General features: G+C 43.0%; 1 protein-coding gene across 1 annotated transcript in view; it reads right to left on the bottom strand.

Moving 5' to 3' along the window:
• The window catches only part of LOC119971886 (DENN domain-containing protein 5A-like), a 387311-nt gene that overhangs the window by 132933 nt on the left and 228589 nt on the right, over window positions 1–25789 (bottom strand). Inside the window, 4 exon segments of the mRNA XM_038808165.1 lie at window positions 5401–5508; window positions 7139–7232; window positions 8490–8640; window positions 20965–21199. Coding sequence (XP_038664093.1) covers window positions 5401–5508; window positions 7139–7232; window positions 8490–8640; window positions 20965–21199 — 588 coding nt within the window.

Consider the following 25789-nt stretch of genomic DNA (forward strand, 5'->3'; position numbering starts at 1 on the left):
TGCTCCCATGTCTTATGGTCTTAAGGGGGGAAATTGCTGGGGCCTTGATGGACATCTTTGTATCCTCATTGGCTACCTGTGATCCCAGAGAATTGGAGAATAGCTAATGTGGTACCTCTATCCTGGAAACTATAGGCCGGTGAGTCTCATGTCGGTAGTAGGTAACTTATTGGAGAGAATTCTTAGGGACATGATTTATACCCATTTGGAAACAAATGGACTCATTAGCGATAGACAGCATGGTTTTATGAAGGGGAGGTTGTGCCTCACTAACTAGATTGAGCTTTTTGAAGAGGTGACAAAGATGATTGATGAGGGGAGGGCGGTGGATGTTGTTTACGTGGACTTCAGTAAAGCCTTTGACAAGGTGCCTAATGGCAGACTGGTACAAAAGGTGAAGTCACACGGGATTGGAGGTGAGGTGGTAAGATGGATACAGAACTGGGTTGGTCACAGAAGGCAAAGGGCAGCAGTAGAAGGGTGTTTTTCTGAATGGAAGGTTGTGTCCAGTAGTGTTCCACAGGGATCTGTGCTGGGGCCTCTGTTGTTTGTAGTATACATAAAGGATTTGGAGGAAAATGTAGCCGGTCTGATTAGTACGTTCGTGGATAACACCAAGATTGGTGAAGTGGCAGATTGTAGAAACCAACTATTTTCTAATACACCTGATATGGCTATTTCGCATAAAATATTAAGCCCCAGTTTTAAATACCCATTTTAAGTTCACTCATAACCTCAGGTCAACTCAAAACATACAGCTTCAATAGAGACACAAACAGCATGACACAGCATAATCCACTTTTACTGAGCTCCATTGTTCTAGCAAATACATTTGCAAGGCAGTGTGACATTAAAACACAAGCCGTACCAGATATCAATCCAAGGACAGGGCAGGCACCATAGCAACATTAAGGCGCTATTGTCTACAAGGTGGCTAACAGCTAAGTCAGCAGAAGTCCCGTTTAAACTGGTCGTGATAACAGCACAGAATTGTATTCCATAACATGTATTCAGACATGAAACATTTAAAGCTAATTTGCACATTAAAGATTGACAGTTAACCGTCAAATCAAACTCATTTGATTCTAACCCAAACCAATTAGGATGACTTAGAGGTGTAGATAGATGGCTAAATACTGATATGATTTCTTATAATCGTGAAGGTCCGTACGGCCATTCTATACTTTGATCTAAACTATTCGCTATCTCTATTTTTCACTTTTCCACTCTAACTCTTGAAGTAATTGCAAGCTGTGGTGCCGTAAGCAAGACACCATTTCTGTATTATTTTAAAGGTTAAATTGTGTACAAGTTGCTTCTCTTTAAGTCCTTTTTGCTAGCCGAACTTATTAGAGAATAAGATTTAAGTGACTCTCAATTGTAATGTAATAGAGGCAATAAACAATTCTTGTTTGCATCTGAGACGTTTTAACTAAAATTTATACTGAGTTTTAGTGTTGCAAGTTCCTCACTAATTCCCATGGAAGATCTCTTACACAGATGACACAGCGGGATATAGATAGGTTGGAGACTTGGGCAGAGAAATGGCAAATGGAGTTTAATCTGGACAAATGTGAGATAATGCATTTTGGTAGGTCTAACATAGAGGGGAAATATACTGTAAATGGCAAAACTCTTTGGAATATAGAAAGTCAGAGAGTTCTGGGCGTGCAGGTCCACAGATCTTTGAAGGAGGCAACACAAGTGGACAAGGTAGTCAAGAAAGCATACGGAATGCTTCACTTCATTGGACGGGGCATTGAGTATAAAAACTACCAACTCATGCTACACTTGTAAATAACTTTGGTAATGCCCCACTTGGAATATTGCGCACAATTCTGGTCACCACACTACCAGAAGGATGTGGAGGCTTTGGAAAGGGTGCAGAGGAGGTTTACCAGGATGTTGCTTGGTCTGGAGGGTGTTAGCTATGTGGAGAGGCTGAATAGACTCGGACTGTTTTCATTAGAAAGACGGAGGTTGAGGGGTGACCCGATAGAGGTCTACAAGATTATGAGCGGCATGGATAGAGTGGATGGGCAGGCACTCTTTCCCAGGGTGGAGGGATCAGTCACGGGGGGGAATAGGTTTAAGGTCCAGGGGCAAGGTTTAGAGGAGATGTGCGAGGCAGGTGTTTTTACGCAGAGTGTGGTGAGCGCCTGGAACGCGTTACCAGGGGAGGTTGTGGAAGCAGGTACATTAATGGCGTTCAAAAGGCATCTTGACAAACACATGGATAGGATAGGATAGGATAGGTGTATAAAGGGATAAGGCACAAGGAAGTGTTGAGGGTTTTGGCAAAGGTTGGTATATTGACCGGTACAGGCTTGGAGGGCCGACGGGCCTGTTCCTGTGCTGTATTGTTCTTTGTTCAATGGTTGTAACCAAACTTATTCCAGGGTCAGCAGGCCACTGCTTCCCCAGAGCAAAAATAGTGCATACATTTGTATGGAGGTGGATTTTGCGGCTTTGATGTTGAAAATTTGGTCCATAGGCTCAATTTAGTTGCCAGGTATTACTGATAATTTGCCAAATATTTGTCGTATGAAACATGCAAAGTTAAAGATCCCCTATGAAATGAAACAGGCACATGCAATTCTTCAATTTTATCAGAGAAGAGGACTGCATCACATCTCCCCGGAAAGCTTGAGGCACACGGCTTTCAGAGTTCTGACAACAAGACAAGAATTCTGCTCAGAAAAAGAGGAAGACTAATTTATAAATGTCTCATAGATTTGTTATGCAAAGGGAAGTTTGGTAAGGCAGCTTAATCAATGCTATAAACAACCATGTGAGTTGTCACATATAGAAAGATTCAATTTCTCGGCAGCATTGTTTCTCTTTTGAACTATTATACCTCACTAGAATGTTGCTGACTGCAGACACACAGTTCCCTCATTTTCACCACATTCTCAACACTGAACTGCACAGAATTATTAGAAATCAGGCCATATAACCCACCAGTCTATTGGGAAATTTGCATACCACATGAGCGCTAGCCCTAATGTCCCATGCATGCTTTCTTACCTACACATAAATCCACTTTTTAACAATTTTATTTTTTTTCTTATTCTTTTTTTCTTATTAATAAATATTTTATTGAGATTTTTTTGGTATTATAACAACAACACAATAAACAATGTACATGAAACTATAAACATAGTGCAAAAGCTGTCTCCCTCCCTTACAGGTCCCACCTTTATTAACCCCCTACTCTAAGCTAAACTAACTCCCCCCCCCCTTCTGCTGACGATTAATTTTCTGCGAAGAAGTCGACGAACGGTTGCCACCTCCGGGCGAACCGTAACATTGACTCTCTCAAGGCAAACTTGATTTTCTCCAAAGAGAGAAAGCTCCCCATGTCCGATAGCCAGGTATCCGACTTCGGGGGCTTTGAGTCCCACTGAGCGAATAGTATTCGTCTCCGGAACACCAGGGAAGCAAAGACCAGAACGTCTGCCTCTTTCTTCTCCTGGATTCCCGGGTCTTCTGACACCCCGAAAATCGCCACCCTTGTTTTTAACACTGTGGACATGACATCTGCAAACCCCTGCCAAAATCCCCTAAGTTTCAGACATGCCCAGAACAATTGGACATGGTTCACTGGTCCTCCCGAACATTTTGCACAACTGTCTTCCACCCCAAAGAATCTGCTCATCCGGCCACTGTCATGTGAGCCCGGTGAACAACCTTAAATTGTATCAGGCTGAGCCTGGCACAAGTTGCGGACGCATTGACTCTACTCAACGTGTTTGCCCATAGACCATCCTCTATCTCTCCTCCCAGCTCCTCCTCCCACTTGGGCTTCAGCTCCTCGGTCTGCGTCTCCTCTGACCCCATAAATTCCTTGTAAATGTCCGAGACGCTCGCTTCTCCTACCACCCTCTGGAAACTACCCTGTCCTAAATCCCCCTCATTGGAAGGAGCGGGAAGGTTGACACCTGTTTACGTAGGAAGTCCCGCACCTGCAGATACCTGAATTTGTTTCCCCTCGCCAACCCAAACTTCTCCTCCAGCACCCTCATACTCGGAAAGCTCCCCTCTATAAACATATCCCCCATCCTCTCAATCCCTGCTCTCTGCCATATCTGGAACCCCCCATCCATACTTCCCGGGGCAAACCGGTGGTTATTACAGATTGGGGACCAAACCGATGTGCCCTCTGCTCCCACGTCTCCTCCATTGCCCACAGACTCTCAGGGCCGACACCACCACGGGGCTGGTGGAGTACCTTGCCGGCGGGAACGGCAGAGGCGCAGTTACCAATGCCCCCAAACTGGTGCCCTTGCATGAAGCCGCCTCCATACGCTCCCATGCTGACCCCTCCCCCACCACCCACTTCCTGATCATGGCTATATTCGCCGCCCAGTAATAGTTACTAAATTGTGGCAGCGCCAGCCCGCCCTCTCCCCAACTCCGCTCAAGCATTACCTTTCTTACCCGCGGGGTCTTGCCCGCCCAAACAAAGCCAGAGATTACTTTGTTGACCTGTTTAAAAAAGAACCGCGGAAAAAAGATGGGGAAAAATTGAAACACGAACAGGAATCTCGGGAGGACCGTCATCTTCACTGTCTGCATCCTCCCAGCTAATGACAACGGGAGCGCGTCCCATCTCCAAAAATCGTCCTTCATTTGGTCTACTAGCCGGGCCAGATTTAATTTATGCAGCCGGTCCCATTCCCCCACTACTTGAATGCCTAGGTACCTAAAGCTTCCCCCTACTAATCTAAACGGCAGCTCCCCCAATCGCCTCTCCTGTCCCCTCGCCTGGACCGCAAACATCTAGAAATCCACTTTTTAATTCCACATATTTTAGCATCTGTCATCCATCAATTATGTCCTCTGTTGGCCCAGTAAATGCACTCAGTTCATTGTGTCAGAATGATTACCTACGAACATATGAAAATGAAAGGTGGGAAAAGACCAGTTGGCCCATCTTGGCTGCCCCATTGTGTCACATATTGGCAAGCATTCTGGCACATGTAAAGACCTCAGCATTGATTTTCAAGCCCACTGTAATATTTAGAGGTTAATAGAGTACTTTTTTTACGGGGCATTGGGAACAATTTTTTTTTAAATTGTTTACATCGTCACTATTGCCTCCACTAACCTCGGTCCAGGTCATCTTCTAATGCGCCTACCGAAGATCAGAAGTAAATGGCAATATAAATGTTCAACAATTGTCTACAAAGGTTCTTCTATCTCTCATCCAAAGTTTTATGTAGATGGTAAAAGTGCCTTTAACACCCACAACATATATACAGACAGACAGAGCCACATCTCAGCATTGCAAACATTGTAGCTAATGGGTTTTGAAAGTTTCAAAGGGTGTATGCAGTGACTGTGAACATACATAAAGGAGCTACTTGACTGAGCAGCAGTTGAGCCCCTATAACGTACCAGATAAAACTCAGACACAGATTTTAAAGAGCTCCTAGTGGTCTGGTTATGCCTGTCCAAGTTGAAATACAATACGATCTCCACTTCAGGCGTTAGACAATCCACATACTGACGAGACAGGAATCATGTGAGTGAGACACAGAGAGACAAACAACCAGAGTATCAAAAAGGAAAGAAATAAAGCAATAGAGACAAATGCTCAACCTTATAAATAAAAGGGATAGAAAAAGAGCATGAAAGAAAATCATCACAGAAAGCAACAAAAACAAAAGAAGTTACATAATAAGAGGTTGAACCAAAATCAGTTAAAGAATTCTCAAAACAAAAACAGTAGTGCTTGCTGTTTACAATAATTAGACATTTAAACATACAGGATTTTCAATTACTGCATCCTAGAGGCGTTCCTGTACTGCCATTGGAACACAATCAAGACCAAAAAGGTAGCCATATACATATTTCTAATCTTGTTATCCCTCTAATCAACAACCCATTAGTCCCAAATGATAGAAAAATATCTACCTGCACTTAAACCTATTGTGAAGATGACACCCCAATTAGAGGATCTGAATGGACTGCCTGAAAGGATATGAAGCAGATTCAATCATGGCTTTCAAAAGAAAATTGGATAAATACCTGAAGGGAATAAAATGCAGGGCTACAGGGAGAGGGCTGGATTGTGGATCTAGCTAAAATGTTCTTACAGAAAGTCAGCACAGGTTTGATAAGACATTCTGTACTGAAACTATTCTGCAATTTTATTATAAGGGCCCGGTTTTTACTCTGTGCAAGTTAATGGCTTTTGAACGGGTTAAAATTCCACACGATCTCAAGGTAAAGGTTTTTAAACATGTACGTTTTTTTTCTAATCCTTTTCAAGATAGCTCTCTGCGTAACAGTAAAATGGAATGTTGCTTATACTAACTGATTGTGTCTTCCTGCAAGCCTTTATTATTTTACCACATTGTAAATGTCTGCACCGAATTAATATTCTTTAACATAGAATTCCTTTAACATAGAAAATATACAGTTCTCTGAATTGTTTCACAAATCTAATGATTTACTGTATTTGTAATGTTTGCTTGCTCAATTGAATTGGTATATAATTGCACACTCAATATTACTACAGACTGAGCATCCCTTATCCGAAATTCTAAAAACCGGAAAATTCCAAAATCCGCACTTTTTACAAGCTCGCTGCACATGAAGTTCCCAAGCGTGCCGTACATGCGCAATTCCTAATATTCTGCACATGCACAGTTCCAAGCGCACACCACACTTGCGCAGTTCCCAATGCACACCGCACCTACGCAGTATATTCCGAAATCTGATGCACACTGGCTCCAAGCATTTCGGATAAGGGATTTTCAACCATTATAATGTCTTGTAAGCTTCTTCAATGTGAGGATAATGCTCCTTTATTCTCAAATTAAAGGAATGCACAAGTTTACTTTGAACATGGAAGGAGAACCAGGGTGGAAATCGTTGCAAGCACATTAACCGGTGTACTAAAAATAGTATATGAAGCAAATTTCAGGGTCTGATCATTTTATGCTTCATCATTTAATACTTCTGAAAAGACCACAAGCAATCAAAAGCTCATCAATCAACCTTCTTTTTTGAGTAGTGGAGTAGGTACATGCAACATGGCAATAAAGTCTGGTTACATTGGATTGCTCTTTTAAAAATGGCCATTATTGTCTGAAAATTGAAATAAATTACTGTAAATGCAATTACTGACCTCCCTCTGATCATTATCCAGGTGCAGGTGTTCTGTGTGTTGCTTTTGCCTGTCCTTTCGTCTCCACTGAGCCGGGGCACTCCGTTTCACCCACCTTAAAGGGATTAAACACATTATAACAGTACTACAAAATAAACAATTGCATATTTACTTTTCAATTACTGGCATATCCCCTACTGAATTCTTATAGTGCACCTTCATCTGATTCAGTTAAATTTGACAAATTTATCTTGCAACAATACAAACAAATAACATTTTAAAAATATATTCATATGTCAGCACATTGCAATTGTGACAGAAATCACTATCAAATAATAATCCAATAAAGCTACCTCAATAGAATGACTGTTCGTAGACTCTGATGACATTAGTTCAAAAGAAAATAGCGAACATCCTGTGGCATACTTCAAAACCACACCAGAGCAGTTGGAGGGCCGAAGAGCCAGTTCTTGTACTGTACTTTTCTTTGTTCTTTGAAAGCAGCACTTGGACCAGCTTTAGAGTTAAAGACAGACCCTAAACACCTGAAAACATTAACTGGTGCATTTCCAGTCAAATGAGGTACTTAGCTGAATAAATTCAAAAATTAGTTACATTTTTACATGTTTTCTGTGTTATAAGATATATATTATTGTACAATTAGCTGTAGAAGACCAAGCAGAATGACAGCCAAAAAGTAATTATGTAAAATATGCAAGTGACTTCATTGATCTTTTCCTGTGATCATAAAGGTGAATAAAGATCATCACAGATCAAGAAACCATTGGGCCTGCCTACCTCAATCATTCTACCATACAGTTAGTTTATCATTTCACAATAGTTTTTGCTGACTAGTCAATCAGGATTGACTGTTTTCAGAAGTCTTGAGTATTCTTCCATTACATGCTCATGTTTGCCTTTCCAATTGGTGTGCTGTTCAATTGCGAACATTTTTTTATGGAGATGAAATTTGAGTCAATCATGTTCAAGACTAGTGTAATATTTTGTTAATCAAATATAACATAGGAATGGTAGAACTTAAAACTCGGTAAATTGATCAATAAGCAGTGGACAATCAGCAAAAGGCATATTTTTCAATTAAAACTCAGATTACATTAGGGGCTTAAAGAACATAAGAAATAAGAGTAGGCTCTTCGGCCCTTCGAGCCTGCTCCACCAATCAACATAATTCATAGTAATCTCTGTCACAACTGCAATGGGCTGAAATATTAATATATTTCTAATGCTTATATTGTTGTAAGATAACTTTGTCAAATTGAACTGAATCAGAGGAGGGTGCACTGCCAATAGAAGAATAGGACAATGTAACTGAGCAGCCCATGTACACTAGGGGGACATTAAATATACTTACTTGTTACTGGCTGGTGAAGAAGAAAGCACATCTGACTGCAGTTTGGGAAAGAATCCAGATTCATACTTTCCCTGCCCAATCTTCATATCTAGCAGGTGAGGGTGTACAGCCGTGTGGTCAATTTTTGCAAGTCTTAGCTCAATTGCCTTCTCTGCAGAACACAAGTGATTTTCATGATTCAGAACACAAATAAATCTTTATGTTGGCATAAAAAATTGAAAAATAATGTGCCCAGTAGGCAATAGCAGAAAATTAACCATGTAAAAGACCTACAGGATTTACTGAATCATAGTATAAGCAATGCAATTATAATATATAATCTTTATTATTGTCGCAAGTAGGCTTACATTAATACTGCAATGAAGTTACTGTGAAAATCCCCTACTCGCCACATTCCGGCACCTGTTCGGGTACACAGAGGGAGAATTCAGAATGTCCAATTCACCTCACAGCACGTCTTGTGGGACTTGTGAGAGGAAACCGGAGCACCCGGAGGAAACCCGCGTAGACAGAAGGAGAACATGCAGACTTCGCACAGACAGTGACCCGAACAGGAATCGAACCTGGGACCCTAGTGTTGTGAAGCAACAGTGCTAACCACTGTGCTACCATGCCGCCCATACTGTAAATGTCCAACACAAATACTGTGCATTTATATTCTCACCGGATGAGCTGAAATTGGATCATCCGCGTCCAAGGTCCTTGGTGGATTGCTGGATGAGACAGGGGTGCCCGCTCTTCCCGTTGCTCTTTGCCATGTCTATAGAGCCACTGGCAATGGTGCTTAGAGCGTAGAGGGAGTGGAAAAGGATTGTGCGGGGGGACGTTGAGCACAGGGTTTCACTGTACGTGGATGACCTGTTGTTATATATTTCGGACCCACTGGGTGGCATTGGAGGCATTATGGGATTTTGGTTCCACGGGTACAAGTTGAACATGGAAAAGAGCAAGGTGTTCCCGATTGAGACCAGGAGTGGAATTATGGGAACTGTGTTTAAGGCAGTGGGGGAGAGTTTTAGATACCTAGGCATTCAGGTGACGCGGGGTTGGGCGCAGCTGCACATGTTAAATATGACTCGGTTGGTGGACTTCAAGAGGTGGGATATGATGCCACTGTCATTGGCAGGACGAGTGCAGACAGTAAAAATGACGATGCTGCCAAGGTTCCTGCTCGTATTTCTGAACCTCCCTATCTTTGTTCTGAAGTCGTTCTTTAAAAAGGTTACCACGCTGATCTCTGGGTTTATATGGGCGGGGAAGACCCTGCGGGTCAAAAGGTTTTTTTTGGAGTGGAGTGAGAAGGGGGGTGGGGGCTGGCATTGCCAAATAAAATGAACTACTACCGGGCGGCGAACATCACCATGGTTAGGAAATGGGTAGTGGGGAGGGGTCAGCATGGGGACGGATGGAGACGGCTTCTTGTAGGGGAACGAGCTTGAGGGCATTGTTAACAGCACCTCTGTGTTCTCTCTGGCCAGGCACTCCGTGAGCCCAGTGGTGATGTCAGCCTTGAGGATGTGGGGGCAGTGGAGGCAGCATTTGGGACCTGAGGGTGTCTCGGTGTGGGCACCGATCTGTCATAACCATAGGTTTGCACCGGGGAGGCAGGATGCGAGATTTCGGGGGTGACGGCAGGCAGGGATTGAGTGATTCAGTGACCTGTTTGTAGGGGGCAGTTTAGCAAAATTGGTGAACCTGGAGGAAGGGTATGACTGCCCAGGGGATGGTTTTAGGTACATGAAGGTTCGGGATTTTGTGAAGAGAGAGTCTTTTCCCGAGTTACCCCCCTTGTTGCTAGACAAGCTGCTGTGAAGGAGATAGGGGCGGGGAAGGTATCTGAGGAGCTGATGGATTGGGAGGGGCATATAAAGCAAAAGTGGGAGGAGGGGCTGGGTGGGGAGGTAGAGGCCAGGACGTGGGATGAGGGCCTGAGGAGGGTGAATCTGTCCTCATTGTGTGTGAGGCTAAGCCTTATTCAGTTTGAAGTACTTCACAGGGCACATATGACAGGAGCGTGGATGGTTGGACTTTTTAAGGGGGTAGAGGACAGGCATGGGCGATGCGTGGGGAGGTCCGCGAATCACGTCCACATGTTCTGGGAATGTCCGAAGCTAAAGGGGTTTTGCCAGCTGTGAAGTGCTCGCATTACTGGAATTGACAATTCCTCATTAACAATAACCTTCAGCTCTGCCACCATGGTCAGTGGGAGTTAAAGTGACCTTCACCATGTTAACACAGATGGGTTCTGTCACAGGGGTGTTCAGTGGGACAGACAGGTGGCAGCTGGAGCTGCCCCCGTTACGTGTATACATGATCCGGGGGGTAGCATATCGGACCCACGGTCGCTGGACCATCCACCCCTAGCCCAGGGGTGACTCCCCCACCGAGGGGAACCCACCCCCCTCCAACCGAGCCCCTCCCCCCTCCTCTGGGGAGGTTTCCTCACACACCCTGCCCACTGAGGCGGCAGTCCCAGTGCCTCCGGGCTGACTGCCCGATTTCGAAGATGGCTACTCACCACCTTGGATCCACACAGCAGCCATTGCACTTGGTTCATGTTTTTAAATAGGTATACTGAACGGCACCCCGTGGCCACTCACTGGGGAGGCGGTTAGTTCATAGGTGACATTTCAATAGGGGTCCTTCCCGTTATTGGTATTGAGGTTGGACTAAGTTGGTGATTATCGGTTTCTTGCCATGCCACGTCGGGAACCGGCCAGTTAGATCGGAAACCAATTGGCGTCAGGCGGCTTCCCGATTTTGGCCTCACCAGTGATCTAACCATTTTCGCACCCGGCATGACGAGGCCAGTAGATTGTGCACTTGATCATTTCTTTTCAAATTCCTGTAGAAACTCTTACTGTTGGTTTTCAGATTTCTAGTTAGCTTTCTCTCGTACTCTAATTTCTCCTTCCTTATTAACCTTTCGGTCATTCTTAGCTGCTCTTCATACTCTGCCCAATCTTCTGACCTGCCACACATCTTTGCAAATGATATGCTTTTTGTTTCAATTTGATACTATCATTAATTTACTTTGTTATCCAAGGATGGGGTATCCTTCCCTTGAAGTCTTCCTTTCTCAGTGTTCTGAAATATCTTCTTAAATGTCTGCCACAGCATCTCCACTGACCTATCCCTCAGACTAATTTACCAGTATACCATAGCCACTTGTCTTCATGCCCTCATAATTGCCCTTATTTAAGTTTAAAACACTAGCCTTAGATTCAAACTTCTCTCCCTCAAATTGAATGTGAAATTTAATCATATTATGATTGTTGCTACTTAGTAGCACCTTACTGTGAGATCATTAATTAAGCCTGTCTCATTGCACATTGCCAGATCTAGTGTAACCTGCTGCTCTGAGAACCTATCTCAAAAGCACTCTATGAACTCATCATCCAAGCAATCTTTGCCAACCTGATTCGTCCAATCTATATATAGATTAAAATCATCCATTATTATTCTCGTTCCTTTCTCACAAACCCCCCTTATTTCATTGTGTACACCCCTATAGTGTGGTTACTGTCAGGGGATCTATAAATCTATCCCACAAGTTACCTTTACTATTTCTCATCTCTACTCAAACCGATTCTACATCGTGATCTTCAGAACTATGGTCATCTCTCTTTACTGCAGGGTTTTTCAAAGTTCGGTTCGTGGCCTGAGGGTGGGTCACAGGCGGGTGTCGGGAGGATCACTGAGCTACTAGTCGCACCATTCCCGTGGTAGTCCCGATCATCGGGCCAGTTATCGGCTTTAACACTGAGAATAGCAGCTCCTGCCTTTAAATGAAAATACATGAGGTTATGTGGAGTCTCCCGGCCAGAAGCAGCATGCAGACCTGACGTCAAGCGCCCTCCAGGTACGTGCTTTTGGTGCCAAATCACGGAGTAGAGTTGCTTCATTTTTCTAGCTGCGAGCAAGCAAGGCAAGTGAACTGAGAAGTTGAATGGTTTTCTTAAAAGTAAGAGATGGCCAGAGACTCAAATAGGCAATTTACCTATTGGGCAGGATCTCACAACAAAATTGGCTGGGGAGAGCTGTGCAGGAGAGTCCAAGGCAGGGCAGGACAGAACAGTGCTAGTATTAGCTCTGTACAGAGCTTCAGGACCTCTGGTTAACAGCCTTCAAAGAAGAAATTTAACTCCAGAACAAGCAGTATACAGATGATTCCTTGATGTGTGGTATTGTCAATTTGCCAGTGTAACTAAAGATGCAAAGCCCATGTTTGTTATATGCAGGAAAGTACTGGCAAATGAGAGGAGAAATTTCAGATTTTGGAGAAGTGGTGGATAAAAATTCCTTTTGAGGTTGAGACCCCAGAGTCCGTTATGAATTTATACCTGACTCCAAATTAAAAGACAACACTGCTGTAGCTGACCTGTAATACCACATTAAAAGCACACCAAAACTCATGAGTCTGTCAACATTGTGGTGTAGCATCTCCCAGGAGTATACAGGGCTGAGTAAAACATGCATTTTGTTGCTATTGCCCTTCACAACGACATTTGAAAGGTTGGATTTTTCAGTTTCACAAAGGTGAAGACGGCACAAAGGAACTAGCTGAAGTCTGCAAGTGATATAAGAACATAAGAACTAGGAGCAGGAGTAGGCCATCTGGCCCCTCGAGCCTGCTCCGCCATTCAATGAGATCATGGCTGATCTTTTGTGGACTCAGCTCCACTTTCCGGCTCGAACACCATAACCCTTAATACCTTTATTCCTCAAAATACTATGTATCTCTATCTTAAAAACATTTAATGAAGGAGCCTCAACTGCTTCACTGGGCAAGGATTTCCATAGATTCACAACCCTTTGGGTGAAGAAGTTCCTCCTAAACTCAGTCCTAAATCTACATCCCATTATTTTGAGGCTATTCCCCCTAGTTCTGCTTTCACCCGCCAGTGGAAACAACATGCCCGCATCTATCCTATCTATTCCCTTCATAATTTTATATGTTTCTGTAAGATCCCCCCTCATTCTTCTAAATTCCAACGAGTACAGTCCCAGTCTACTCAACCTCTCCTCGTATTCCAACCCCTTCAGGTCTGGGATTAACCTAGTGAATCTCTTCTGCACACCCTCCAGTGCCAGTACGTTCTTTCTCAAGTAAGGAGACCAAAACTGAACACAATACTCCAGGTGCGGCCTCACTAATACCTCATACAATTGCAACATAACCTCCCTGGTCTTAAACTCCATCCCTTGAGCAATGAAGGACAAAATTCCATTTGCCTTCTTAATCACCTGTTGCACCTGTAAACCAACTTTTTGCGACTCATGCACTAGCACACCCAGGTCTCTCTGCACAGCAGCATGTTTTAATATTTTATCATTTAAAGAATAATAAAAATGGATGACCTCACATTTGTCAACATTGTATTCCATCTGCCAGACCCTAGCCCATTCACTTAACCTATCCAAATCCCTCTGCAGACTTCAGGTATCCTCTGCACTTTTTGCTTTACCACTCATCTAAGTGTCGTCTGCAAACTTGGACAAATTGCACTTGGCCCCCAACTCCAAATCATCTATGTAAATTGTGAAGAATTGTGGGCCCAACACTGATCCCTGAGGGACACTACTAGCTACTGATTGCCAACCAGAGAAACACCCATTAATCCCCACTCTTTGCTTTCTATTAATTAACCAATCCTCTATCCATGCTACTACTTTACCCTTAATGCCATGCATCTTTATCTTATGCTGCAACCTTTTGTGCGGCACCTTGTCAAAGGCTTTCTGGAAATCCAGACATACCACATCTATTGGCTCCCCATTATTTACCGCACTGGTAATGTCCTCAAAAAATTCCACTAAATTAGTTAGGCACAACCTCCCCTTTATGAACCCATGCTGTGCCTGCCCAATGGGCCAATTTCCATCCAGATGCCTCGCTATTTCTTCCTTGATGATAGATTCCAACATCTTCCCTACTACCGAAGTTAAGCTCACTGACCTATAATTACATGCTTTCTGCCTACTTCCTTCTTTAAACAGTGGTGTCACGTTTGCCCATTTCCAATCCGCCGGGACCACCCCAGAGTCTGGTGAATTTTGGTAAATTATCACTAGTGCATTTGCAATTTCCCTAGTCATCTCTTTTAGCACTCTGGGATGCATTCCATCAGGGCCAGGAGACTTGTCTACCTTTAGCCCCATTAGCTTGCCCATCACTACCTCCTTAGTGATAGCAATCATCTCAAGGTCCTCACCTGTCATAGCCTCATTTCTATCAGTCACTGGCATGTTATTTGTGTCTTCCACTGTGAAGACCGACCCAAAAAAACCTGTTCAGTTCCTCAGCCATTTCCTCATCTCCCATTATTAAATCTCCCTTCTCATCCTCTAAAGGACCAATATTTACCTTAGCCACTCTTTTTTGTTTTATATATTTGTAGAAACTTTTACTATCTGTTTTATATTCTGAGCAAGTTTACTCTCATAATCTATTTTACTCTTTTTCTGTTGCCCCTTAAAGATTTCCTAGTCCTCTAGTCTCCCACCAATCTTTGCCACTTTGTATGCTTTTTCCTTCAATTTGATACTCTCCCTCATTTCCTGAGATATCCATGGTCGATTTTCCCTCTTTCTACCGTCCTTCCTTTTTGTTGATATAAACCTTTGCTGAGCACTGTGAAAAATTGCTTGGAAGATTCTCCACTGTTCCTCAACTGTTTCACCATAAAGTCTTTGCTCCCAGTCTACCTTAGCTAGTTCTTCTCTCATCCCATTGTAATCTCCTTTGTTTAAGCACAAAACACTAGTGTTTGATTTGACCTTCTCGCCCTCCATCTGTATTTTAAATTCCACCATATTGTGAACGCTCCTTCCGAGAGGATCCCTAACTATGAGGTCATGAATCAATCCTGTCTCATTACACAGGACCAGATCTAGGACCGCTTCTTCCCTCGTAGGTTCCATTACATACTGTTCTAGGAAACTATCGCGGATACATTCTATAAACTCCTCCTCAAGGCTGCCTTGACCGACCTGGTTAAACAATTCGACATGTAAATTAAAATCCCCCATGATAACTGCTGTACCATTTCTACATGCATTTTTTATTGCCTGCCCAACCATAATGTTACTATTTGGTGGCCTATAGACTACTCCTATCAGTGACTTTTTCGCCTTACTATTCCTGATTTCCACCAAATGGATTCAACTTTATCCTCCATAGCACCGATGTCATCCCTTACTATTGCCCAGATGTCATCCTAAATAACAGAGCTACACCACCTCCCTTACCATCTACTCTGTCCTTCCAAATAGTTTGATACCCTCCGATATTTAACTCCCAGTCTTGACCATCCTTTAACTATGTTTCAGTAATAGCCACTAAATCATAGTCATTCACAATGATTTGCGCCGTCAACTCATTTACCTTATTCGGAATACTACGAGCATTCAGGTAAAGTACACTTATGTTGGCTTTTATACCTCTGTTTTGAATCTTAACACCTCGATCAGTAACTTCTCCTAAGTTATATTTCCTCTTAACTTTTCTCCTAATTTTCCTTGTCGTTGAACCCATATCTTCATATAACAACCTACTGCATCGCTTACCATTTACGTTTTTACTTCCCGTTTTATTCCTTTTAGTATTACTGGGCCTATTCACTGAGCTCCCCTCAGTCACTGTACCTTGTACTAACACCCTTTTTGATTTTTGACTATGGCTTCTCTGCCTTACACTTTCCCCCTTACTGCCTTTTGTTTCTGTCCCAGTTTTACTACCTTCCAACTTCCTGGATTGGTCCCCATCCCCTTGCCACATTAGTTCAAACCCTCCCCAACAGCTCTAGCAAACACGCCCCCTAGGACATCAGTTCCAGTCCTGCCGAGGTGCATACCGTCCGGTTTGTACTGGTCCCACCTCCCCCAGAACCGGTTCCAATGCCCCAGGGATTTTCATCCCTCCCTCTTGCACCATTTCTCGAGCCATGCATTCATAGAATCATAGAATTTACAGTGCAGAAGGAGGCCATTCGGCCCATCGAGTCTGCACCGGCTCTTGGAAAGAGCACCCTACCCAAGGTCAACACCTCCACCCTATCCCCATAACCCAGTAACCCCACCCAACACTAAGGGTAATTCTGGACATTAAGGGAAATTTATCATGGCCAATCCACCTAACCTGCACATCTTTGGACTGTGGGAGGAAACCAGAGCACCCGGAGGAAACCTACGCACACATGGGGAGGATGTGCAGACTCCGCACAGACAGTGACCCAAACCGGAATCGAACCTGGGACCCTGGAACTGTGAAGTAATTGTGCTATCCACAATGCTACCGTGCTGCCCATTCATCCTATCTATCCTGACATTCCTACTCTGTAGCTCGTGGCACAGGTAGCAATCCTGAGATTACTACCTTTGAGGTCCTACTTTTTAAGTTTAATTCCTAACTCCCTGAATTCAGCTTGTAGGACCTCGTCCCATTTTTTACCTATATTGTTGGTGCCTATGTGCACCACGACAGCTGGCTGTTCACCCTCCCCCCAACAGAATGTCCTGCAGCCGCTCCGAGACATCCTTGACCCTTGCACCAGGGAGGCAACATACCATCCTGTAGTCTCGATTGCGTCTACAGAACCGCCTGTCTATTCCCCTTACGATTGAGTCCCCTATCACTATAGCCCTGACATTCTTCTTCCTGCCCTGCTGCGCAGCAGAGCCAGCCACGGTGCCATGAACCTGGCTGCTGCTGCCTTCCCCTGGTGAGCTATCTCCCTCAACAGTATCCAGAGCCGTAAATCTGTTTTGCAGGGAGATGACCACACGGGACACCTGCACTGCCTTCCTACTCTTGCTCTGTCTTTTGGTCACCCATTTTCTATCTTCCTCAGTAACTTTCACCTGCGGTGTGACCAACTCGCTAAACGTGCTATCCACGACGTCCTCAGCATCGCGGATGCTCCAAAGTGAGTCCACCCACAGCTTCTGAGACGTCAAGTGGTCTAACAGGGGCTGGTTTAGCTCACTCAGCTAAATCGCTGGCTTTTAAAGCAGACCAAGCAAGCCAGCAGCACGGTTCGATTCCTGTGCCAGCCTCCCCGGACAGGCGCCGGAATGTGGCGACTAGGGGCTTTTCACAGTAACTTCATTGAAGTCTACTCGTGACAATAAGTCATTTTCATTTTTAATTTAATTTCATTTTCAACTGGACACACTTCTTGCACGTGAAGGAGCCAGGGACAGTGGACATGTCCCTGAGCTCCCACATCGCACACGAGGAGCATGACATGGGTCTGGGATCTCCTGCCATGTCTTAAACGTTAGGTTAACTTATACAACTACAATTCCAAAAAAAGAAGAAAAAAAATAAATATACCAATGAAAAGAAAAAGGAAAAAGAAAAACTACTTACCAGTCACTTACCAGGGCTGAAAAGCACCTCCTCCCCCCCAAGCTTCAAATTCCCACCTAGCTTCAAATTCCCAAACTCACTCTTTGCTGTGTCTCACTCTGGCTGTGTCTTCTCTGGCTCACTGGGAGAACTCACTGGGAATGAGTTACAAGTTGCTCTTTTAAATTGGCCTTAGTTGACTCCCCCTCCCCCACCTGCTTTTAGATCAAAGTAGATTAAGGTGACTGACACTTAACTGTCAACCAGTTATGTGAGTGGGTTGGGCAGCCCTTGTTAACCTTCACTACGCAATTCTAGATTAATTTAAATTCCTGAAATTAAAAGGAACAGTCTTACCGATTGAATTTAATTCAATTCCCATCTAGTTTCAAATTCCCAAACTCACTCTTTGCTGTGTCTCACTCTGGCTGTGTCTTCTCTGGCTCACTGGGAGAACTCACTGCCTTCTCCGCCTTTAAAGCTAATTCAAGTGAGATCGTCAGGACCAAGCAGGCTACCCTTTCGTATTAAAAGTACGCAAACTTCTCTCCTGTACAAATATCTTCCTTAATTAACAGAACTACGCCTCCACCTTTTCCTAGCTTCCTGTTCGCCCTAAATGTCATAAACCTTTGAATATACAGGTTCCAGTCTTGCCATCCTGCAGCTAGGTCTCTGTAATGGCTATCAGATCAAACATATTTATTTCTATTTGAGCTGTCAATTAATGCTTTGTGTATTCAGATACAGAGCATTTGGTTCTGGATTTTTACCATTTTTGTAACCTCGAGCTTCATCTGCTGGTGCACTCTTAGGTTTGTACACTCTTTCCTGCCACACAGTGATTAGCATTTCCTTCATTGTTACCTTGGTCTCTTGTTTTGCCTTCTCTGCATTATGTATCACATCTTCTCAATCCTGATTCCTCGCCTCCATGTTTTAGTTTAAAGCTGTCTCTACCACCCTGTTTATCCAACCTGCCAGAACACTGGCCTTATCATGGTTCAGGTGAAGACCATCCCAACAATATGGCTCCCATTTTCTCCAGAACTGCTGCCACTGCCCCACGAATTGGGAGAGAGAGGCAAAAATTAGGAAGCAACAGTCTGTGGTGGGGAAGTTGCTGGAACCAATCAAGTCTTTGCAGATTGAAGAGGTTGCCACATGCCCTGAATCCTTTGTCAAGATCTTTTTAGTGTTTACAAGAGAATTACTGAAAAGTAGATGGCAAACAGTACCAGAGCCATTACCCAGTCTTGCTTGGTGCCACTGGTGAAAGGAAAGATCTCTGATGAAGCATCATTCTGCATCACACTGGCCATCATGCTGCCATGAAATAAACAGATGTTCCTGATCATCTTTTCAGGGTAGCCGTACAGCACTTTCCAAAGGCAACTGGAACTCACTCAAAATCCACCAGAAGATGTTCTGAAGTAGTTTTTGTTGGTCAAATGTTGCCAGCAATTGCATAATTTGCTCATTCTGCATCACACAGTTCTGCTTCAACAGGTCATTGCCATAATAACTTTGCTGCAAATGTAACGACTAAGCATTCATCTGCTGTTCACACACTATTTTCTTTTGTCTATCATGAAAGTTTTTTATATTGTCAATATGAAATGAAGTTGGGCATTGTTGTAATAAAAGATACTTGTTGGAAGGATTTGAATCTTGCTGGTCAGACAGCATTTGTTGCCCAGGGTACTTTACATAGAATTTACATAGAATTTACAGTGCAGAAGGAGGCCATTCGGCCCATCGAGTCTGCACCGGCTCCTGGAAAGAGCATCCTACCCAAGGTTAACACCTCCACCCTATCCCCATAACCCAGTTACCCCATGCCACACTAAGGGCAATTTTGGACACTAGGGGCAATTTATCATGGCCAATCCACTTAACCTGCACATCTTTGGACTGGATGGAGCCCACCACTATTTCAACACTGTCAATCTTGTTCAGAAAAGCCAATTGATGAATGATTTGGGAAATGGTAAAACTTGTATTTTGTTACCCTTCTGAGATATATTGTTGGGACAGAGTAAGAGGTTAGGTGGATTGGCCATGATAAATTGCCCTTAGTGTCCAACATTGCCCTTAGTGTTGGGTGGGGTTACTGGGTTATGGGGATAGGGTGGAGGTGTTGACCTTGGGTAGGGCGCTCTTTCCAAGAGCCGGTGCAGACTCGATGGGCTGAATGGCCTCCTTCTGCACTGTAAATTCTATGAATCTATAAGAGGACAATTTACTGTAATATTGCCGTGATTCATGGCCTCAGTGTGTTTGAGGAACAGTGGTGCTGAAAATAGATAATGATCCATTCCTCAGGACCAAAATCCCAGTTTAACAAGCAGAAAATGTGGCAGGAAAAAATGTTTTTAAAAATACAAAATTTGCTTCCAATCAGTATCTTTACAAAATGGAATTTACCTTTGGGAAGATGTGCTCAACTTACAGAATGTACACGGAGAGCTAAAGAAAATAAATGCTCATTTCCTCTGTTTTTGACAATATGTTTTACATCAGGCTTCAGCAGAAACCTATCTAATGGGCACATCAAAATTAAAAATTGCAAAGAAATTAACAACACCAACATCAGATCCATCCTCGTATTGCCCTCTCTGTATTGGGCGTAACTACTGTAATTGTTCTCCGGCACCCAAATGTATATATACCTCCCCAGCTTCCCCCCCCACCCCCACAAACATGTGTCTACTTATTTGTTAAACGTAATATTGCTGATTATACAGAGTTGCTGTTTTTGTGCTGGTGTACAATATCCCACCAATTTGTTTTTATTTTATTTCATTCTGTGTACATAACTGTAAATATGTACAAAACCCAATTTAAAAATATTTTTTTTAAATTAAAAATTGCAATGGCTGAAACTCAAGATGGCATCAATATCAGACAAGTTTACCTGTCCAGATATATTGATCTCAATATATTATGATATGATTGAGTACCAAGGCTACAATTGAACTATCAAGTTCAAAAGGGTCACTACAGATGTGCTGATGGCCTAAAAAATGTATTTAGGTGAAATTAAAACAAACAATAGTTGACTGAAAAATAGAAATTAAGTAGAATATAGATCAAACATTGGACATCCCATGGCCCCCTCACCTGCTGCATCTATAGTAGTACACTTCTGATACATTGAAGTACGGAGCGTTGGTGTTCTAACATTCAAAGTTCTGATTTTGTCAACCCGGGCATCAAATACCCTTAAGATTTGGTCTTTATCATCGTCATCATGGCACATTATTTTATTGTCAATGAATGAGGCAAACATTTGTGTTTCAAGGAATCTGGACAGGAATGGTAAGTAAGGTTCAGGTTGGTCTGAAAGAAAAGAGGCCTGTGGAAAAGAATACAAGAATGAATCAACAACATACAACCAATTAGAGGGGAAAGAGGTATTTCAGTTGACAATTAATGAAAAGCGCAGGACCTAAACTTGGTTTGGAGTTGCTACAGTTTACTTACTTTACAAGATGCATCAGATGAGTACTGGTGTTGTGATGCTAAGCCTGTATACTTAAATGTGTTACCTCACTGTTTTGAGTAGCATCAATTCCTGTGGAACATTACAATAAACTCCCAGCAAAAACCACCACAAATGGCACTGAGAACCTTTTCTGTTGGACCATGACTCTATTCTTCTCCTTCACCAACTGGTTTAACATGAGTTAAGTATCAGAAGGGGAAATATTTACGGAACAGATATAATATCAAAAGGTTTAGCTATGGAAAAGAAAAAGGAGCAATCTCGAGTAAAAATTCATTATTGGAGGAGGGTCAATCTCAGTTGGGTGAGAATGGACATGTTGCAAGCTATTAGGCATCAAAGATTAGTAGCCAAAACTGTAATGGAACAATGGGCTGCCTTTAAAGAGGAGTTGGTTCAGGTACATTTTTACCATGTGAAAAGGTAGGATAACTAAAGCCAGAGCTCCATGGATGTTAAAAGGTAGTAAGATGAAGCAGAAAAACAGAATGTATGACAGATGTCAGATTGATAAGTGAGAACCAAGCTGAATACAGGAAGTTCAGAGGGAGGTTAAAAGGAAATTAGAGAAAGAGAGACAGAAAGTTGGAGAAGAGAATGACAGGTAACTTCAGAAACTTTATACGAGAAGGGTTAAGGCTGATTGGAAAAAAAAAAGTGGTGCAGCATGTTGGCCGAGGTACTAAATTACTCCCGATATTCTGACTGATAATAATACTCGACAAGTCAGATCCCAGAGTGAAACCTGGCTGGATAGATCCCAATTTCTTTTTTAGAAACAATGGAATTATGTTATTGAACAACAGGAATCTGCCGATGAACAAAGAATAAAACATAGCACAGTGGTTAGCATTGTTGCTTCACAGCGTCAGAGGCCCAGGTCGATTCCCGGCTGTGTCTGTGTGGGTGTCCTCCGGGTGCTCCGGTTTCCTCCCACAAGCCCCGAAAGACTTGCTTGTTAAGTGAATTGGACATTCTGAACACAGTGCATAGACGCCAACCTTCAGCTGCCCTTTCAAATCTTCAGGGTTCCTCTCAAGCCCACTTTGTTTCAAGTCTGCTCCCTGCAGCGCTCTCGTTGTAATTTGGAGTTAACTGTTCTGTTCCATCCTCTCAACTTTGTTTAACAGGATCTATTTCTGATCCCTGTCCTTGTCTTTTACCTAAGACTATCTTCTGGGATCTGTTTTTGTCCTACTAGCTTGTTTGGGACCCTCTTCTTGGTTTGGGATCTTGTCCCTGACCTCCTCCTATTCCCTGGATATCTCCGCAATGATGCTGCTCATCAGGTCACCTAACCTTCGGTTTCACACTTTTCTGCTTCTTTTTCTTGTGTGCATGTGAGCAGGGCCAGATCCCAGCCTAAAGAATGTAAAAAAAAAGTAATTTCACATGTGCGGTCATTTCCCAGCTGGCACATGGGTGAAATCAAGAGACTGCACATATGCAACTGTCTCCTGGCACACTGGGGAACTTTAGTCCCTGGTTTTCGAATGCCCAATCTACAACTGTCAATTAAGGGATAGAAGTTTGTCGCAATGGATCAAAAAATAATTTATGGCATACAAGGAGGCCATCAGCTCATCAGGTCTATGCCAGTTCTCCATGAAGTTACTGACCATAATCTTCCAAAATGTTTTGGATACAGCGACAGTGTCAGAGAACTAGAGAATTGCAAATGTTAACCCCTGTTGAAAAAAACAGCTACAAGTCAGTCAGTCCAACCTTAATGGTGGGAAAGATTTAGAAACCATTATCTGAGACAAAATTAACAGACATCTGGAGAAGTGTAAATTATTAAGGAATTCCAAAACTTTTATGTGAAAGACAAATTTGGGTTTAATTAACTTGATTTGGGATTTTCATGAGGCAGAGAGAGTTGATGAGAGTCTACATGGATTTGCAAAATACGTTTGATTCAGTGCCACACAATAGGGTTGCCAGCAAAGTTGAAGCCCATAAGAGGAACAGTGGTATCTGAGGTATAAAGTTGTCGGAGTGCCTGAAAACAGAGGACAATGGTAAATGTTTTTTTGGACTAGAGGAAGGTATACAGTTGGATTCACCAGAAGTTGGTGCTGGGGTCATTGGTTCTGATGCATATTGATGATCTAGATCGGAGTGTGCAGGGTGTTTTTGTTTTGTTATTTACAGCACAGAATGAAGGCATTCTGCCATCGTGTCCGCACTGGCTCCCAAAAGTGCTAACTACCTAGTTCCATTCTCCAGCCCTATCTCTGTAGCCCTCTAAATTAATCACTTTCAAATATGTATCCATCTCTCTTTTGAAACGTCCTATGGAATGTGCCTCCACCACTCTCCTCAGCAGCGCACTCCAAATTCCAAATCTCTGAGTGAAGATGTTTCTCCTCATCTCACTCCTCACTCTCGTGCTGACCATCCTGAAATTATGACCACTTGTCACTGACATACCAACTAGTGGAAACAGAATATCTTTCTTTACCTTGTCAAAATTGTTCATAATTTTGAACACTTCATTAAAGTCACCTCTTAATCTTCTGCTCCAAAGAGAACAAGCCCAATTTCTCTAATCTTTCCTTACGTCTAAAATTCCTCATTCCTGGAATCATTCCAGTAAATCTCCTCTGCACTCTAAATAAGGTGCCCAGAACTGAACACACTACTCCAAATGAGGTCTGACCAATAATTTGTAGAGGTGCAGCATCAATTCCTTGCTTTTATACTCTATGCCTCTGTTTATAAACCCAAGGTCCTATAAACCTTCTTAACAACTGTTTCAACTTGCGTGGCCACCTTCAGAGAATTATGCACTTGAACCCTGAGGTCCCGCTGCTCCTATACTCACCATAAAGTTGTACCATTGAGTCTATATTGTACCCCTATGTTTCTTGTACCAAAATGCATCACTTCACATTTTGCTGCATTGAAGTTCATCTACCAAATGTCTGCCCATTTGGCAAACTTGTCAATGTGCCTTTGAAGTCACTCAGCATCATCCTCACAATTCACTATTATCCCTAACTTAAGTATCATCTGCAAATTTAAAGATTTTGCCCTCAATACCCACCTCTAAATCATTTATATAAATCAGAAAAAGCAAGGGTCCCAACACTAAGCCCGGGGAACACTACTTTCAACTCATCTCCAGTCTGAAAAATGCCCATCTATACCTACCCTCTGTTTCCTATCTCTCAGCCAACTTCTAATCCATGCTGCCAAGGACCCATCAATCCCAAACAGTTTTTATTTGCTAATCACCCTGCCATGTGGCACCATATCAAATGCTTTCTGAAATATTCAACATCCTCGGCACTACCTTCACCCACTGCCTGTGTCACCATCGTCAACAACTCAAATTAAATTTTTCTGACATGACCTGCCCTTGACAAAGCCATGTTGACTGTCTAGTATTAACTTAATATTAACAGAAGGAAGGCATTCAGCCCATCGGGTCCGCACCCGTTCTTGGAAAGAGCATCCTACTTAAGCCCACGCCGCCGCCCTATCCCATTAACCCAGTAACCCCACCTCCCCTTGTTGGACACTAAGGGCAATTTATCATGGTCAATCCACCTAACCAGCACACCTTTGGACTGTGGGAGGAAACCAGAGTACACGGAGGAAACCCACGCAGATTTGGGGAGGACGTTACTCCAGCCTAAGCCTCTCTCCTGCATTTGAGATACTCTTCCTGATTTCTATTGCTATTATTAAAACAGCATGCATCATACACCTTTTTTTCTTCCTTATTTTATCATCAATATAATTAAGTCATCCAGGGTACTCTAGCTTTGGATAACCCGTATTTATGTTTCATGGGTACGTAGCTCACAACCTATTCATCTCTCTTGTGAAAGTCTCCCATTTTACATCCACCATTTTATCCATCATAATGTGTTTTCAATCAACCTGCTGCAGTTCAACTTTTAGACCCCTAAAATTTGTCCTTTTCCAGACTGCGATCTTAATCCGTGACTGATTTTTATCCTTTTCCAATTTAATATTGAATCATATTATATTATGATCGCTATCTCCCAACTGCTCCCCCACGCTTCATCTGCCTTTCTACACCTGCCCTGCCTCATTTCCTAGGACCCAAACCAGCACAGCTTGCTCCTTGGTAGGACAGGGAATGTGCTGTCCCAGAAAGTTATCCTGCACACACTGCAGGAATTCCTCCCCTTCTGAACCCCACACCCCACCCTTTTCCCAGTCCACCTTCAGATAATTGTGTGATGATCTTTGTTTGTTTCAATTATTATTAAGGTTGTACTGCTGTTACAAAGAACATGCAAACTTTGTACTTAATCAAAGTCAATTTATTTACACTACGCTATAAACTGTGAATTCTTAAGTATGCCGAAAAAGCTAAGTATTAGATCAAGTACAGAACTACTGAAAAACATGACCGTGTCCAATCCTCTCTACTAACTCATTCCAAAATCACATGGACCACCG

The sequence above is a fragment of the Scyliorhinus canicula genome, chromosome 9 (assembly GCF_902713615.1).
Source record: "Scyliorhinus canicula chromosome 9, sScyCan1.1, whole genome shotgun sequence".
Classification (NCBI taxonomy): Eukaryota; Metazoa; Chordata; class Chondrichthyes; order Carcharhiniformes; family Scyliorhinidae; genus Scyliorhinus; species Scyliorhinus canicula.